The following is a 17,443-nucleotide window of genomic DNA, read 5'->3' on the forward strand; positions in this document are numbered from 1 at the left end:
TGCATAGTTGTTTGTCCTGCTCGCGCTGCGCACTGAAGAGAAAATCACTGTTCAATAAAGCGCTTTAATGCAGCGACTCAACCAAATGCATCTTATAAGAGATAAATAATATATTTCGTGTATATATAAACCGGCTGAAATGTTTTGAAATTACTTGTATCCTACCTGATCGGAAAAAAATCCAGTCTTTCACTCTGCGTCAGTTTGAGTCTTGTTAAAGTTTTAAATCCTTGCCGCCAAGATGCTCCTCTGTTGGTCAGGGATTATGGAAAATGAAAATCTATAATGGGGTGGTTGGATTTATTCACGCACGTTAAAATATTTATTAAAGCTTTTTTTTCTTTTCAGATTCTTATTTACAGCATTATCATAATAGGCTGTATATTAACTTATTGGGAGAAAACCGGTAGTTCTATGTGAAATCAGACACTGAGCACCCCCATATAGCCAAAATGGTATGATCATAACACTCCGCGAATATTCGACTGTGAGATTGGGAGTCGAATCAGGCTCCTCGAATCGAAGCATCGAATCGTCGACTATTCGGGGTCACCCCTAAATAATAATATGCAATATTTTTTTCATAGTTTTTGTATCTTTTTTGAAGCATTTGCCATGTAGCCGCTAGATATAAATATTACACACATATACATTGTAAAAAGTGATAAGTTGACTTAACTTAAAAAAAATTGAGGAAACCTGTTGCCTTAAAGTTATTAATTAAATGTAATTAATGTTTTTATTATTACAAATATATATTATAGATTAAATATTGTTTAAAAATATAGTACATTCATTTCATTTTGTAAAAATGTTACACTCGTCTTCGTTCCAAGAACAGTAAAGGGTTAAGTCTCTGCAGGTCTCTGACTGAATGACGTCTGACTGCTCGTGTAAATGCATGATCTTGTAAATAAACTCAAATTTCCTCCACAGAACGTAATGAAAGGCCTGCTGTGTGATTTAAACAGTTTACAGGCTGCATCTCCGTCTCGGTGTGTTTCTCTCAGTGTTTTGTGGAAGCGGCTCTCACCCCGTCGCTGGTCTTCCTCCTCTTCCTCCGGGACGGGACGAGTGATTTCCCCGGGACCGTCCAGCTCCAGTAGATCTTGTAGTGATGGACGGGGAGGTCAGGCTCTGCGGGGAGAGTCCAGTTGATCCGGACCGTCAGCAGACCGTCGAGTCCCGCTGTGATGTTAGACACTCTCAGTCCAGACGGGGCTGGAGGAGGAGACGGGTCTGAACACAGAGAACAGCAGCACACACTCAGAAAACACACAAATCATAAAGACCCGATGGTTTGTGTGTGATTTCTGGAGTCTGATGAACCCATCTCTCTATTCACATTCATTACATAGAAAACAGTGGCAAAATATTCATTAAAATGTACAGAAATGTAAAGTCACAGGTTCACAACAACATGAGGACAACTGAGTTCCTTTTTATGTGAACAAACACAGAATACAACAATAAAAATGACCGATCAAACCTAGAAGTGCACTTTGACAATATTTATAAAGAACACTTAATTATATAATATTAAATAACATATAGTATTATTTATATTCTATAGTATTAGCTTTCATTTTATATTTTTATATTTAATTTTAGTTATAATTTTTATTAATAAGTTTCAATTATTTTAGTAATTTTCAGAGCTATTATTGTTAACTAAAATTAGAAGCATAAATAATATTTTCGTTGCATGAAATAAAATAACTGAAGTAAAATAAAATAAACCTTAAACTTATTTTCTTTCAGCTAGTTGCCAAAGCAACATATCTTATTTGCATTTACTTTAAAGATGTACTAAAATAATTAAAACTAAAATAAAAATTCATAAGAAAAATAAAAACTATATGAACATAGAGACATTTATAAAATGCACACAAAATGGACAACAATATTACTAAAACTATAAAATATATAGAAAATCTAAAAATAAAAATATAATAAAAACTATAATATCTCAATGATACTAAGTGCTTTAGTCATTTTATTAGCTTTTGTTTTAATTAACTGAATTAAATTGTTTTAATTTAATTTGCTTTATTTTTGTTTGAATAATATGTAGTACTTTTAGTGTTTTAAGTTTAAGTTTTTTTAATCTAACATTTACATTTTATTTTATTTCAGCTTAATTTCAATTCACATTAATGTTTTGTAGTTGTTTTAATTATTAACAACAACAACACTGCAAGTGAATTGAGACAATTTTAACCGGCATGTAGCATTGTTTTTAATTAATTATTTATTTTAAATAAATTATATATTTTTGTCTTTATGATAATGGAATTTCTGCTCTGTTTTATATTTTATAATTATACATTATATATAAATTGTTACAAATTCTTTTTCCGCACATTTGAAGCGGTCACCTGCTGAATCAGGCTCAGTATAAACTAAAGTAAAAATAAATAAAGCCAGCAAGATGTAGTGAGTTTTCTTGTGATCGCTGAGCACATGTGAATGTGACGGTGGCGTTGTCCACATCTAAGGGAAATGATGTCATCTGTGTAGAGGAAGTGGAGTTAAGCAAATGGGATTTTAATGGGAAAATGGGCCAATCTGGAGGCAGTCGGTTCCTGTTATTGAGGCCCGTCTGAAAACCAGATGCTCGTGCAGAACGTAAATAATCAAGGAAAGTCTCCGCAAATCAGGTGATCTGACCGAATGTGATATGAATAACTGTACTGACATACTCATTAATTGTATAGAGCTCGCTGATTGAATAAAACCAAGCAAATAAATCATCAACTATAGACGTTATACATCAGAAGAAGCGCTCTGCCCTCAGATCCTGCTGCGAAGCCGCTCGTATGAGTTTATAAGTCATAATTAGGGTCCTGAAGTGATTTTGTTTGGAATAAACAAGAGCGGATTGTGATCCTGTGAATAAGCAGACTCTCATTACAGTCCAAATAACAAGAAATTACACTGCCATATGAGAAATAAAGCCACAATTACTGGACATAAAGTCACAAATCTGCAATTTACAAACAAAACATTTACAAAAACGAACATACAATGTATTATACATAATACACTGCACAAGAGAGGAGAGTATGACTGGAACAAGCCTTGAGTTCATCTTTAATGTTTTTAATGTTATAATACAAATAGCTTTTCATTTCACTTTAACAATAAGGCAGAAGTTTTACAACAAACCGATTAATTTAAATCACTGAATATAGTTCATATTACTTTCAGGATTATAATACAATATCACAGCCCTGCATCATTTTTGCTGAATTTGTAAGTTGCTCTGGATAAAAACGTCAGCTAAATGAATAAATGTAACTGTGAATGAACCCAATGCTTGTTTATTATTAATTTAGTGCTGCTGATTGTCTGTTTTTCTATTTCAAGTCACACTAAATATGTGCATTTCATAACATTTTGCACATTTTATTTGGTGCCTAATCCTGATTTCCACTTTTTCCATGTTGCAGATTATTGTTAAATGATAGATTATGAATACTGCTTTTTGTCATTAAAGCTGTTGACATTTAAGTTATTTTTTTTTTATACATACATTAAAGCTGATGCATTTACATATATCTATATATTTTGATATTTATTGATATTTTTGAACTCAGCATCATCATCAAATTATGTATTTTTAGGCATTTTTCGCAAATAATCAAAGATTTATATATATATATATATATATATATATATATATATATATATATATATAATTATTTATATTCAGAAAATGGTATTAATTTATCTGCTATTGTTAAATATTCAGGTTTTCAGGTAATAAAATGCTTGGGGGAAAAAAAACATTTAAAATAAAATTTCTGAAAACAAAATGTGCATTATCCATTCAATAATGTGTCAATCTGAAAAATAAATAAAATATATAAAATAAAAATGCATATAAAATTAGATTGTTCAGTGTCTGGTTTCTGATATTTAGCAGCTGGTGCTGAGGCTCATTTCATGACGCATATAAAGCTGATGTAAACATATTTTCCTGGAATAGCACAGATAACAGATATCAGAGAAACGAGTGCGATGAGAAAACACATCTGTTTCTGTAACACAACTAAACTCCCAGTGTGTGGGAGAGCTCTGCAGAAAGTAGTCTACAGCACATTTAACAAGTTAACATGAGATAGAAAAAGAAAGCAATGTGAGTCAGTTTAGATATTGACTTTTCTTTGACCCCAATGAAGCTTTCATTTTTCTTTGGCATATCTAGTTTTAGTTAACAATAACAACACGGCAGGTGAACAGAGAAAATTTACCCATCGTGAAACGGTACGTTGCATTATTATTATTTAAAATAAACTATATATTTTTGTATTTGTGATAATGAAATTATTTGGCTGTTTATGTATAGAAATATTTTTTTATTTAATATTATTATTATTATTATTATTCTGTATATTTGAAGCAGTGCATTCACCTGTGTCACTCAAAGACGAAATTAATTTTAAAATAAAATTCAACTTTAATACTAAGTCAATCTGGGTCATTTTAGATTTCAACTCGGCTTTAAAGAGATAGTTCACCCAAAAACAGAAAATCTGTAATTTACTCAACCTCACGTTTCTTGCTTTCTTTCTTCTGTCGAACGCAAAAGAAGATATTTTGAAGAATGCTGATAACCAACACTATGGAAGTCAATGGCTACCAGTTACTGGTTTGGTTACCAATATTCTAGCAGCAAAATCTCTTTTATGTTAAACAGAAGAAATGCACACAGAACAACTTGAGTAACTGATGGCAGAGTTTCCGTTTCTGGGTGAACTGTTCTTTTAACCCAAGCTGAGGTTTGATTTGTGTTTGAGCTGCTCATCTAAAGGTTCAGATCCTTCTTCAGCGCTCCTGGCATCCAAACACGTCTTACATGCTTTTACAGCTTTACGTGTCTCATACATCTCACACACCATCAGGACCGCCATAATCATTACTCTCTCATCTACAGCGAGAGTAAATCTGTCAGAAACACGATTATTAAAGAAATACTTCATCCAGAAATCAACATGCGGTCATTATCAGGGTTATTATCATTCACTAAAACAAAAAACAAAAAAAAGAGTTTTGTTACTTTTGTTAAAATATAATCTATTTTAAAATATTAACAAAAACTGTAATAATGTGTCATTATTTACTCACTCCTTCCAAACCCTGTTGTCGTACAGAAAAGAGACAAAAATAATGCAGGTTTGAATTAATATGAGGGAGAGTAAATAATGACAGAATGTTCATGTCTCTATGAAATATTTTTTTAATAAAGTCTTTTATGGGGTATTTTCACTCATCTAATTAAACTGATTTGATTGTAAATGCTATTTTTTCCTGGAATCATGGGAGGAGTGAATTTTCTTGTCCAAGCAAACAAATTAAAACAGAAACACCAGATGAGTCAGGTTTGTGAACAAACTTTAAAGTTGGCTTGAGAAAGCCTCGGTGCTGTTAACTTGTAAATTTTTTATTTTTTTTTAAATACAGATTTATTCATTAATGTGTGTTTTTTTTTTTTTTTTTTTTAATGAATTATGAGCTCTAAAAGAATTTCAGAATTTTTACAACTCTTTTGCCTTAGACCATCTATAAATGTTAAATCTTAAAATAATAAGGTTACCACTGCATCTTTCTGGAGGAAATGTTTTTTTTTTAAAAAGCAGCGATTGATATACAGTTGATTTATAATTATTTTCAAAGCTTTTAATGTACCGTTATTATAAAAGAACTTCATTATTGTTTATTTGATTCTAACAAATAAGTTAATTTGTTCAAAACTAACCAAAATTAAAAAATAATGTTACAAAATAAAGACTAATTAAAAGGCACTTCTTCTGGTCCAAAAAAGTTAAAAAGCCTTTATTCACATTCTGACCATCTCAATAAACATTAAAAATGCCTGTTTATTGTTATAGATGTTTATTGTTTATTGAGATGGCCAGAATATGAATAAAGGCTTTTTAAATTTTTTGGACCAGAAGAAGTGCCTTGGATTCTTCGTTTTTTTGTAATAGTTGCTTCAAACCCAACCAAAGAGCACCTTCTATGATTACTTCACAAGGTCCTTAATCAGCAAGTAGTGCTTCAAGATGTCTCCTATGATCTATTAAAAATAATGTGTTTATAATTTCAGCAAAAGAAATGTTTCCAAACAAAAGGAAATATATTGGTATCAACTATAGGCCAAAATAAGTTGAAAAATATCGGCATATCGGATATCGGCTAAAAACCAATATTGTGCATCCCTATTAAAGGGGTCATATGACGTTGCTAAAAAGAACATTATTTAGTGTATTTGGTGTAATGCAATGTGTTTGTGCGGTTTAAGGTTAAAAAAAAAACATTATTTTCCACATACTGTACATTATTGTTGCTCCTCTATGCCCCGCCTTTCTGAAACGCGCCGATTTTTTACAAAGCTCATTGTTCTGAGAAATGAGGCGTGCTCTGATTGGCCAGCTATCCGGTGCATTGTGATTGGCCGAATACCTCAAGCGTGTGACGGAAATGTTATGCCCCTCACCGTGATGCCGTGTCCCAGCGCGATGACACAAAAACAATAAAACCCATTATAAACGAGGCATTTGTTGCATCCAGTGGGGACATAATTACTGATTATAATGACTTATTCTGTCTTTTTACGCATCGTGCCACGTAAACATTACCCTGTCTGCATTTGTGATCAGAGAAACGGCAAACAACAAGCGCGACTCTACACAGCTCACTGCTCGCATTTGAATCGTCAGTAGCAAATTCTTTAAATAAAAAAAACTTACTTACAGGCTGTGAAGCACCAGACTGTCCTTGCAAAGTTGGAATTGCCCCACTTTATAGAAACAGCCTTTGTGTGTAGACGGCATTGTAGGCTACTTTCCCAGGTTCAGGAAACAGTCCTCTGTAAAATGCGCTGCACACACTCTAATATTTGGGTTGAACTCTTCTGGAACAGTGTTGTAAATACAACTTAACCAATGATTTCCAGTTGTGTCCTCTTTTGAAAGCCCAACCAAAGTACTTTCGCTTTCACAACGAAGCACAGCGTCTCCAGGACACAGCACCGGCGGCAGCAACAATACTACAGCGAGAATAAAAGTTCCACCTTCTTTCATTGCGTATACATTCGGGCGGTGTTTTGCAAATCTCCCCACACAGTGACGTAGACATGTGGGGGCGTGTTTGAATGAGCCGTTTTAGGGAGACGTGGTCGAGTCTTAAGTTTTATAAAGAATATCTCTTTGGTTTTGAGACTTTAGTCTTTGCAACTTCAGGAATCTTTTCTATGCATGAACAGCTTGTAACACTCCAAAGAGAAAGGAAAACTTGAAATCACATCATATGACTCCTTTAAACAGTAGATGAAAGTGGCAGAGGGAGTAAATCAGGCCTGGATGTGGTGTGTGGTGTGTGGTGAAGCTCTGGAGCAGCAGGTGAAGAGCTGCATCTGTGTGGAGCCTAAATCTGTGGGACTCACCTCTGGACGAGCGGAAGTGTTTGCTGGGGGCCGTGAAGCCACGCGTGCCGTGAACGTTCACCGCCGCCACGCGGAACTGATACCACCGGCTCGGCCGCACATCGCTCAGCAGCGCACGCTCTACAGCAACCTGAGGGGCACAGGGGTCAGAGGTCACAGCCAGAGCTCACGGGATCACGTACAGACGGCTCTGAATATAATACTGGCGAGACATCTGTTTATTTTAACTTGCTTCAACACTGCATAAAATCATTTTCTAACTTAGTATTTGTGTCCCTGGAGCACAAAAGCAGTCATAAGTCGCTGGGGTATATTTGTAGCAATAGCCAACAATACACTGTATGTGTAAAATTATAGATTTTTCTTTTATGCCAAAAATCATTAGGATATTAAGTAAAGATCATGTTCCATGAAGATATTTTGTAAATTTTTTACCATAAATATATAAAAACTTAATTTTTGATTAGTAATATGCATTGCTAAGACCTTCATTTGAACAGCTTTAAAGGTGATTTTCTCAATATTTAGATTTTTTTTTTTGCACCCTCAGATTCCAGATTTTCAAATAGTTGTATCTCAGTCAAATATTGTCCGATCATAACAAACCATACATCAATGGAAAGATTATTTATTCATATTTCATATTATGTATAAACCTCAATTTAGAAAAATTTACCCTTGTGACTGGTTTTGTGCTCCAGGGTCACATTTGAAGAAATGTATTTATTTTTTGCAGTAAGTTTTCAGTCTTTACTATTGTAATGTGATTCACTTTTGAGGGAAAAACAGCTACTGAATAAGAAAAAAAATTCACACTTGATTTTATTCGTTTTTCTTTCTTTTTTTTTCTTTCTTTTTTTGGATTGACTAGATGGAAAATGTAAAAACCTTTCAAATTCAAAGTTTTATAAAAACTATAATGACATATTAATGATACTTAAAAACATCACTGACCTAATAAATAAATAAAAAATGTGCACACGTTTTCATTTAATCTGGTCTATTGCTATCAAATCAATAATATTTCTTTGAATGTTAATTGTCTTTTAAGTGCCAGATAGATTACTAAACTGCAAAATAATATGATCTTAATTGAAATGAATTATTAGTCTCATGTCTCATTGTGTTTTCTCAGCAAGAGTGTCATGATTTCAGAAAGCAAGCAGTTGCATGTAAGACACATTACAGGTGAGCAGCCTGACCTGTGCAATGTCCTGCCACGGCGTAGCGTCGTCTTCGCTGGGATGGATGCCCGAGTTCCAGCGGCGCTGCAGGACATAAAGCACCGGCTCCACAGAGACGTTAAAGCGGGACGACCAGCGAACCTCCAGAAGTCCTGACGCCTGCTCCACAAACAGCAGCTCCTTCCGCGGCTTCAGAGGAGATCCTGAGATGGACAGAGGTGCTTTAATTACACGAAACATCACCTCAAAACACCAGACTCTAGCGCTGAAATCTGCACATATAAATACGCTTTAAATGCATTTCTTGTTCATTAGAAATTTGCTCTAAATTCAATAATAACAACAACTCTTTTTTATTTGTATTTTAGTTTTTAACTTGTATTTGTGTTTCGTAGGAAAAGCCAATATAGGGTTATTATCGTTAACTAAAACTAAAATCATGAAAAACATTTTCATTGCTTGAAATAAAAGATACATTAACTGAAATAAAAATGACAATATTACAAAAATATAATTTATTTCAGCTAGTTGCCAAAGTCAATCAAGCCTCCAATTTCTCTTTTTAGTTTAGTTTGATTTGATGTACTAAAATACAGTAACTAAAACTGAAATAAAATTGATAAAAATTATACAGACATGTTAAAAAACTCAATTAATAAAAATGAAATATAAAAACACAAAACAAAAATAATAAAGCTTTAACTAAAATTAAAATGGAAAATTTGGCAAATTAAAACTTTAAATAAAATAAATTAATAATAAACTTAAAAAGTGAAAACAACAAAATTACTAAAACTTTAAATAAAATTAAAATGGAAAATAAAACTAATAATAAAATGGGAAAAACAAAATGAAAACAATTACTAAAACTTAAATGGAACATAAAACTATTAAAATTAAATTACAGTAGATTAAATTACAGTAACTAAAACTAAAACTGAAATAAAATTGATAAAAACTATACAGAGATGTTAAAAAAAACTCAAATAACAAAAATGAAATAAAAAAAAACAGAAAAAAATAAAACTTTAAAATTAAAATGGAAAATTTGGCTAATTAAAACTTTAAATAAAATTAATAAACTTAAAAAGTGAAAACACAACAAAATTACTAAAACTTTAAAATTAAAAGGGAAAATAAAACTAATAATAAAATGGGGCGGGGGAATGAAAACACAACAAAATTACCAAAACTTTAATGAAAATTAAAATGGGAATTAAAACTATAATCAAATAATAAATAATAATAAAATAAAACAATATACAAATAATATAAAATAAAAATAAAATAAAAAAATAATTCTAAATATTAATAAAACTATATTAATGATACTACAATAACACGGATCTAATAAATGAGATATTCCATTAAAAAAAAAAAAAAAATTTTAAATGATAAAATAAATTTTTTAAAAATGAGACAATAATCCAATCTTTAATTTGTAAAGTTTTTCCTTTGCTGGATTAGACTAAAAAAGACATTTTCACTTTGTTTCAATGAATGTGCAATAGTTAAAAATAACTATGTTACATAACTCATGATAAATAGCGATGTTAAATGATGTTTATGTGATGCTCTCACTGCAGCTGCAGCAAGCCTCCATCTGCTCCATATGGCAGTGACTTCCATTTAACCCTCAAAGACATCTGAAATTCTTCCATATGCAATAAATTAAAGATTTATTAAGTACAAAGCTTCGGGGGGGAAAGAAGGGAGAAAATGTTCTGCTCCGTGTCTTTCCTCGATTCGTTACAGCTGTGATGGAGCGCCGCTGATTGAGGAGCGATGTGAAGGACTCAAAGACGTCCAATGCCTTCCACACGTCTCCAGAAATCAGAGCGACTTCACTGCTGACGGATGCCTTTCCATCTGAGAACAGCGCTGAAGATGTGTGTCTTATATTTATATCATATCCATTTTAGAAACAGTGGTGTCTAGCTTTTTTTTTGTCTGTTTTTGCTTAATTTCACAAACAAAAAGAGTTGAAAACAAATAAAGCAACAGCAGAACTGTCGTACGGTAAAAACACAGTGGTGATTCATTACTAAATGAATCAGCTGTTTGAATGAATCCAGTAAGTCAATGACCCAGTAACTTATTCATAAAGACAGCCACTTGCTTTGTTTCTGAATGAATCAGTTGTTGAACAAATCAAGTGAGCCAATGATTCAATGACTCTTTCATAAAAAGTCACTTGCTTTGTCTCTGAACAAATCAGCTGTTTGAATGACTCGAGTGAGCCAATGATTCAGTGACTCGTTCATAAAAACAGCCACTTGCTTTGTTTCTGAATGAATCAGCTTTTGAACAAATCAAGTGAGCCAATGATTCAGTGACTCGTTCATAAAGACAGCCACTTGCATTGTTTCTGAATGAATCAGTTGTTGAACAAATCAAGTGAGCCAATGATTCAGTGACTCGTTCATAAGGACAGTCACTTGCTTTGTTTCTGAACGAATCAGCCATTTGAATGATTCAAGTGAGCCAATGACCCAGTAACGTATTCATAAAGACAACCACTTGCTTTGTTTCTGAATGAATCAGCTGTTGAACAAATCAAGTGAGCCAATGATTCAGTGACTCTTTCATGAAGACAGCCACTTGCTTAGTTTCTGAATGAATCAGCCGTTTGAATGAAATGGTTAAATGAATGATTCAATGACTCATTCATTAAGACAGTGATTTGCTGAATCAAAATATTTATTTCTAAAGCTCCTTTTTGTAATGTCTATTCAGTGTTTTTCTCATTTAGCGCAATAATGACTTCAAATGATATTCCGGGGTTACTTTCTCAACCCAAATTGATGTGCGATTACTTTGCAATCAATTATTGTCACATCATATAATTAATTAAACATTTCAGTCGCTTGACAGCAATATAATGAAAAGCATCAGTGATTCTCAGGATGGAGGTTGTGGATGTGGATGAAGACGTTCGAGGCCTGAGAAACGATCAGTGACGGTGGGATCTGACGACAGCAGCGCTGTTGAAGGCCGCTGAGGAGCAGCAGCTGTGTTGGATTGCGCTGTGGTTTCACAGCTCCAGCACGTGTGTGTCGTCTGTTCCAGTAAAATCCCACAGCATTCCTGAAGCAGCGCAGGAACTCACACACTCGCTCCCAGAAGATCCAGAAACCATGCAAAGCTCCTCGCAGCTCCAGAGTCCTCCAAAACACACCTGCTTTACTGCAGGACAGTACCGCTCGCAACCGCACGGTCATGGGTTCGATTCCCAGGGAATGCATTAACATATGAAATGTATATATTTAATGCTTTGGATAAAAGAATCTGCCAAATGCATGCTTGTAAACGTAAATGCTGTGCTCATGCAACGTGAAGATCAAGATATTTAAGTGAGTTTGTGGAGCTGTAACACTAAAACTCTTGTAACACTAATTGTGGTGCAGTAACACTACAAATTATTTAATTAAAAAAATTAAACCTATTTAGTAATAAAACACATTAAACTAAAATTAAACTAAAAATGTAAATAAAAATATAAAATTTGAATTAGCATTTTCAGTTTTCATTTCAATTTTTGGTAATTGTAATTTTTTTATTGTCTTTGTGTCATTTTTTTAATATTACTAATTAGGTTTAATTTATTTTTATTTCAGTTTTTAGTTTAGTTTGTATTAGTTCTGTTAAGCGATTAATCGCATCCAAAATAAAAGTTTGTTTACATACGTTTTTTTTATTTATTTTTTTTCTATTTGTTTAGTTAACAGGGACATTGTACATTAATAAAACATTTCTGTAAATGTACCAGAATTAGCCAAAGGCTATTTTTCATCCATAGTCCCTGGAAAGATTACATAACACAATCCATAAAACAATTTTGATAAAAACAAGCAATGGAATAACCAAAAAAAAACAAAAAACAAGAAGTTCAATCAAAACATTAGAATCAAATATGAGCAACAGTAGGACAGCTATCAGATGCACAATTCTAATGTTGACATAGCTGCGTACTAATTAGCCATTTCTTTAGTCGAACCCTGAATAATTCATATGCATCTAGATCTCTTATAGTTGTTGGAATAGTGTTCCATTCTCGTGCAGCTTTAACAGAAAAAGCAGACTAAGATGACTTCGCCGAGGAGGTATAATACAGTGTGTGTGTGTGTGTACTGTGTATATTTATTATATATATATATATATATATATATATATATATATATATATATATATATATATATATAAATACAAACACATACACATACATGTATACATTTAAGAAAAATATGTTACCTTTATATATTAAATATATTTATATATGATATAATTTATATGAATATATATATATATATATATATATATATATATATATATATATATATATATATATATATATGTAAATACATCTAAATATTTTTTAAAAGATATAATGTATGTGTGTGTCTTTATTAATACATAATAAATATACACAGTACACACATTATGTAAACAAAAACTTTTATTTTGGCTGTGATTAATCGTGATTAATCATTTGACGGCACTAGTTTTTATTTATTTTCAGTCAGTAATTTTAGTGCTTCATCTAATATTTCATTTTATTTCAGCTTAGCTGTAACACAAAATTAAATCGTCACATGATTTACGTCATATGCCATTTTGTCCTCCGATGAACCGAGCAAGGACGACTTTACTACATTTATGCTTTTACATTTTCATTACATTTATGTATTTGGCAGACACTTTTGTAAAAAGTGACTTTTTAGTATTTTAATATTATTTATAAGCTATTATAATTTTGATTAATTTTTTGAAATAACGTTTGTCTTTTTTTATTAGCTTTTTTAATTACTAATGAGGTTTAATTTATTTATATTTCAGCTTTAGTTTTAGTTTTTATGTAGCGTTAGTAATTGTAATGCTTCTACTTCGTTCAGTTCAAGTAAATTAAAACAAAACTGTAACACTAAATAAAATTGTCGTATGATTTGCAACACATGAAAACAGCAAACAAGGACGATTTTGTCTATATTTATGCATTTACATTACATTTATGCATTTGGCAGATGCTTTTATCCGGTGTGGCTTAGAGTCGGTATATTTATATACTATTATAGTTTTTATTAGTATTTTGAATTAGCTTTTATTTTGATACTTTCAGTTTCCATTTTAATTTTAATTTTTTTAAAATAACCATGTTGTTTGTGTTTTTGTCATTTTTATTAGTTTTTTAATATTATTATTTAGGTTTAATTTACTATTTCAATTATATTTTTGGTTTTAATCTAATATTTATATTCCATATTTATTTCAATTAAGAATTATCTTGAACAGTTTTAGTTTTAGTTAATGATAAAAACCCATGCATTCCTGCACATTATCCTTCATTTCCTGGGAACTGATCTAAAATGCAGCAAACTGCACAGAGAACATGCAAACAGGGATCTGAGATCAGAAAACGTCCTGCGACGGCTCTGAACATCACAGAAATCATGCGCTTCACAAACGTCCCGCTCTCGATGAGCTCCTGCTGAATTTCAATGAGCTCAAGAACAAAATCAAAACAAACTCTGACAATTCTGAAACACTGTTCTGGCTTCATCCTTTAAACAGCATTATTACTGAGACAAAATCATGTGCAAATCACAAAAAAATGCATTGCATATGTGGGTAGTTTTGACACTTTACATTTAAAGCCTTCATATATAATGCATTATAAAAGTATTTTAATGCATTAATGAAGCTCCCTATAATGCACTACATGATCTCATAATTATAACCTCAGTTATAATACATAATAATACTCATTTATTCATTGTTACACCTTTAGAAGGTAAACTGCATTAAAACACAAGACAAAAAAACATTTAAATATGTGACCCTGGAGCACAAAAGCAGTCTTAAGTCGCTGGGGTATATTTGTAGCCAACAATACATTTTATGCCAAAAATCATTAGGATATTAAGTAAAGATCATGTTCCAGGAAGATATTTTGTAAATTTCCTACCGTAAATATATGAAAACTTAATTTTTGATTAGTAATATGCATTGCTAAGAACTTTATTTGGACAACTTTAAAGGCGATTTTCTCAATATTTAGATTTTTAATATTAAATATAAAATATCAATAGAAAGCTTATTTATTCAGCTTTCAGATGATGTATAAAACTCAATTTTAAAAAATTGACCCTTATGACTGGTTTTGTGCTCCAGGGTCACATGTTATAATGCATCTTAACTTTGGTAACAATTAGTTGTGAAAAGATATAATGCATTGCAATTTACATTATGCATACTTTATGATGCATTATAAGTAAAGGCGTGTTCCTGATATGATGAGTTGAATCGGGCTTCGTCTCTGGGTCAAGGAGAAACCACCTGCAGGAACATCTGAGAGCCATCGACAGAGCAGCGATGTTAATGGTTTCCAGCATCGCTGATCATCATCTTCTAACAGAGAGAAACAATTACGCTCCTGACACCAGCGCCGGCTCTCTCTGATTGCCTTTGGATTTCAATAAAAGACTTTACGGCTTTCTGCAAACCAGGGGAAGCAGTAAATCTGACATCAATACAGACGAACCGTAAAGCCTCCTTCACTCCACGCTTTCAGACTTCTGTGTTACTGTAGCATTACTCACATACTATTACAGTTACACTTTATATTTACAATTTGATTTATTTTTAGATTTTCACTTTAATTTTAGTTACATTTTTAGTACTTGTGTAGATTCTTTTTATATTTATAGATTTTTAATGTTCCTGTATAGTTTTTATTTATTCACTTTTATTTTATTTAGTTTTAGTTATTTTAGTACTTACAGTATACAAAATTGTATAGGTTTTGTTCATTTTTTTTAATTATTTTAATTTCAGTTAAAGTTTTAGTACTTTTGTTGTGTTTTTAGTCATTTATATTTAGTTTTTTATATTTATAGTTTTTATTAGTTGTAATTATTTTAGTAATAATAAAAGTTTTTTTTTTACATTTTATTTTGATTATCCATACAATTTTTTTTTTATTATTAATGTTTTGAATTACATTACATTACATCTATGCATTTGGCAGATGCTTTTATCCAAAGTTTTGTTTTTTAATTATTAAAAAGTTAATTTTTTTTTTTTTCACTTAGGAATTTTATTGCTTCAACTTCAACTTATTTTGTTTTCATCAAGTATTTATAGTGATTTCAATGCACAATTGTCTTTAATAGTTTTAGTTAATAATTTAAGTAATTTAAAAGTATTTAAGGTTTAAATTTCTTAACCTAACCATGACTTTTCTCTCTTTCTGATGATGTACAGATCTGTATGACTTTTAATTTTTGTCCACACAATGAAAGTCAATGGGGTCCAAAACAACAACATTAGACTTTAACTGTGTGGACACAAAAAAACAGACATTTTCCCATGAAATAAAGGAAGCCACACAGGTTTGAACGACATGAGGGCGAGTAAATGATGGCAGGGTGACGGTTTGTGTGTGACCGCCCTGTTTTGCTGGTGAGGTTTGTACCTTTATAGGGGTTCTTGGGGATCTGGCAGGTGTGTCCGCAGCCGTTGGGGCAGCACTTCTTCAGCGCTGTGCACTCGGCGTCTGTCTCGCAGCTCTCCACGCACGCGGCGGCGAATCCACTCGCTCGCTCCGGCGCGGGACAGTCGCCCGGCTTCAGCGTCTGAGCGGAGCGCAGGAACTCGCAGCTCGTCAGACACTCGTAGTGCTTCTTCGGGAACTGAGTCTGAAATCAGGAGCAGATCTCAGACCGGCTCTGACAGGTTAAATCTGTCTCTGCGTCTCAGAGTTTCCATACCTCACACAAGTCCTGACACTGGTTCTCCTTCAGGTCCCATGATGCCCTGCATGGCTCCAGACACTGAACGAGAAAAGAGAGAAGAGAAAAAGCTCATCACATCCTGAAGAAAATCACAGAGATGAAAGCCTGAGCTCGACAAACGCTCCTCTAAAGCGTGAAAAAGGTCTTCAGGGTTTTCCAAACTTGGAATTACCGGGGGTTTGTAACAATGAATTAAATAATATTCATAAAATCATAAAAATGTAAAATTAAACAAATAATTTAGAAATAAAAACAATCAAAATAAAACACTTACTAATAATTAATTAAAACTAAAATATTTATAAAAAATAAATTATATTAAATAAATTAAATTAAATAAAACAATCAAAAACACTAATTAATTGAATTATAAAAATTAAAATTACAATAAATAATTATAAATAAATTAAAACAATAAAACACTCATTATTAATTAAATAATAAAATGTAAAATTAAACAAATAATTTTAAAGTAAAACAAATAAAACACTTCATATTAAAATATATCATTTTAAAATAAAACATAAAATTAACAGTTAATTAAATCATAAAATGTAAAAGAAAATCAATTATTTTAAAATAAAACTAAAACACTTACTATTAATTAATTAAATTATCAATTGTAAAAATAAAATAAATGATTAATTAAATAATAATTAAATAATAAAAAGAAACTAATATTTTTAAAGTAAAAATAAAATACTTACTGATTAATTAAATGATAAAAATGTAAAATCAAATAAACCATTTTAAAATGAAAGCAAATCAAAATAAAGCACTTACTAAAGATGAAATATAAAAAAAAAATTCCAACGTCATATGACCCTTAACACACATGTGAAGGTGTTGTTAAATTATTGAGTAAATATTGCGCAAATATATTAAGTACATATTGTAGGTCAAAGGGGTTCGGCTGAGAAAAAAAAAAGAAAAAAAAAAGAATTGACGGATGTAGTTTGAACTTCTGAGGATCTTTCTCCACATGATTCAGTCTCATTATCAGCCGGTTACTAAACACA

The 17,443-nt window shown here is 31.7% G+C and overlaps 1 protein-coding gene across 1 annotated transcript in view; it reads right to left on the reverse strand.

Moving 5' to 3' along the window:
* LOC131546736 (anosmin-1) overlaps window positions 1–17,443 on the reverse strand; it is a 70,884-nt gene that overhangs the window by 27,047 nt on the left and 26,394 nt on the right. Inside the window, exons 3-7 of the mRNA XM_058786581.1 lie at window positions 16,401–16,463; window positions 16,106–16,328; window positions 8,653–8,837; window positions 7,451–7,580; window positions 1,034–1,239 (exon numbers count right to left, since the gene is read on the reverse strand). Of these exons, the coding sequence (XP_058642564.1) occupies window positions 1,034–1,239; window positions 7,451–7,580; window positions 8,653–8,837; window positions 16,106–16,328; window positions 16,401–16,463 (807 nt within the window). The remainder of the gene's footprint in view (window positions 1–1,033; window positions 1,240–7,450; window positions 7,581–8,652; window positions 8,838–16,105; window positions 16,329–16,400; window positions 16,464–17,443) is intronic.

This window comes from Onychostoma macrolepis, chromosome 09 (genome assembly GCF_012432095.1).
Source record: "Onychostoma macrolepis isolate SWU-2019 chromosome 09, ASM1243209v1, whole genome shotgun sequence".
NCBI lineage: Eukaryota > Metazoa > Chordata > Actinopteri > Cypriniformes > Cyprinidae > Onychostoma > Onychostoma macrolepis.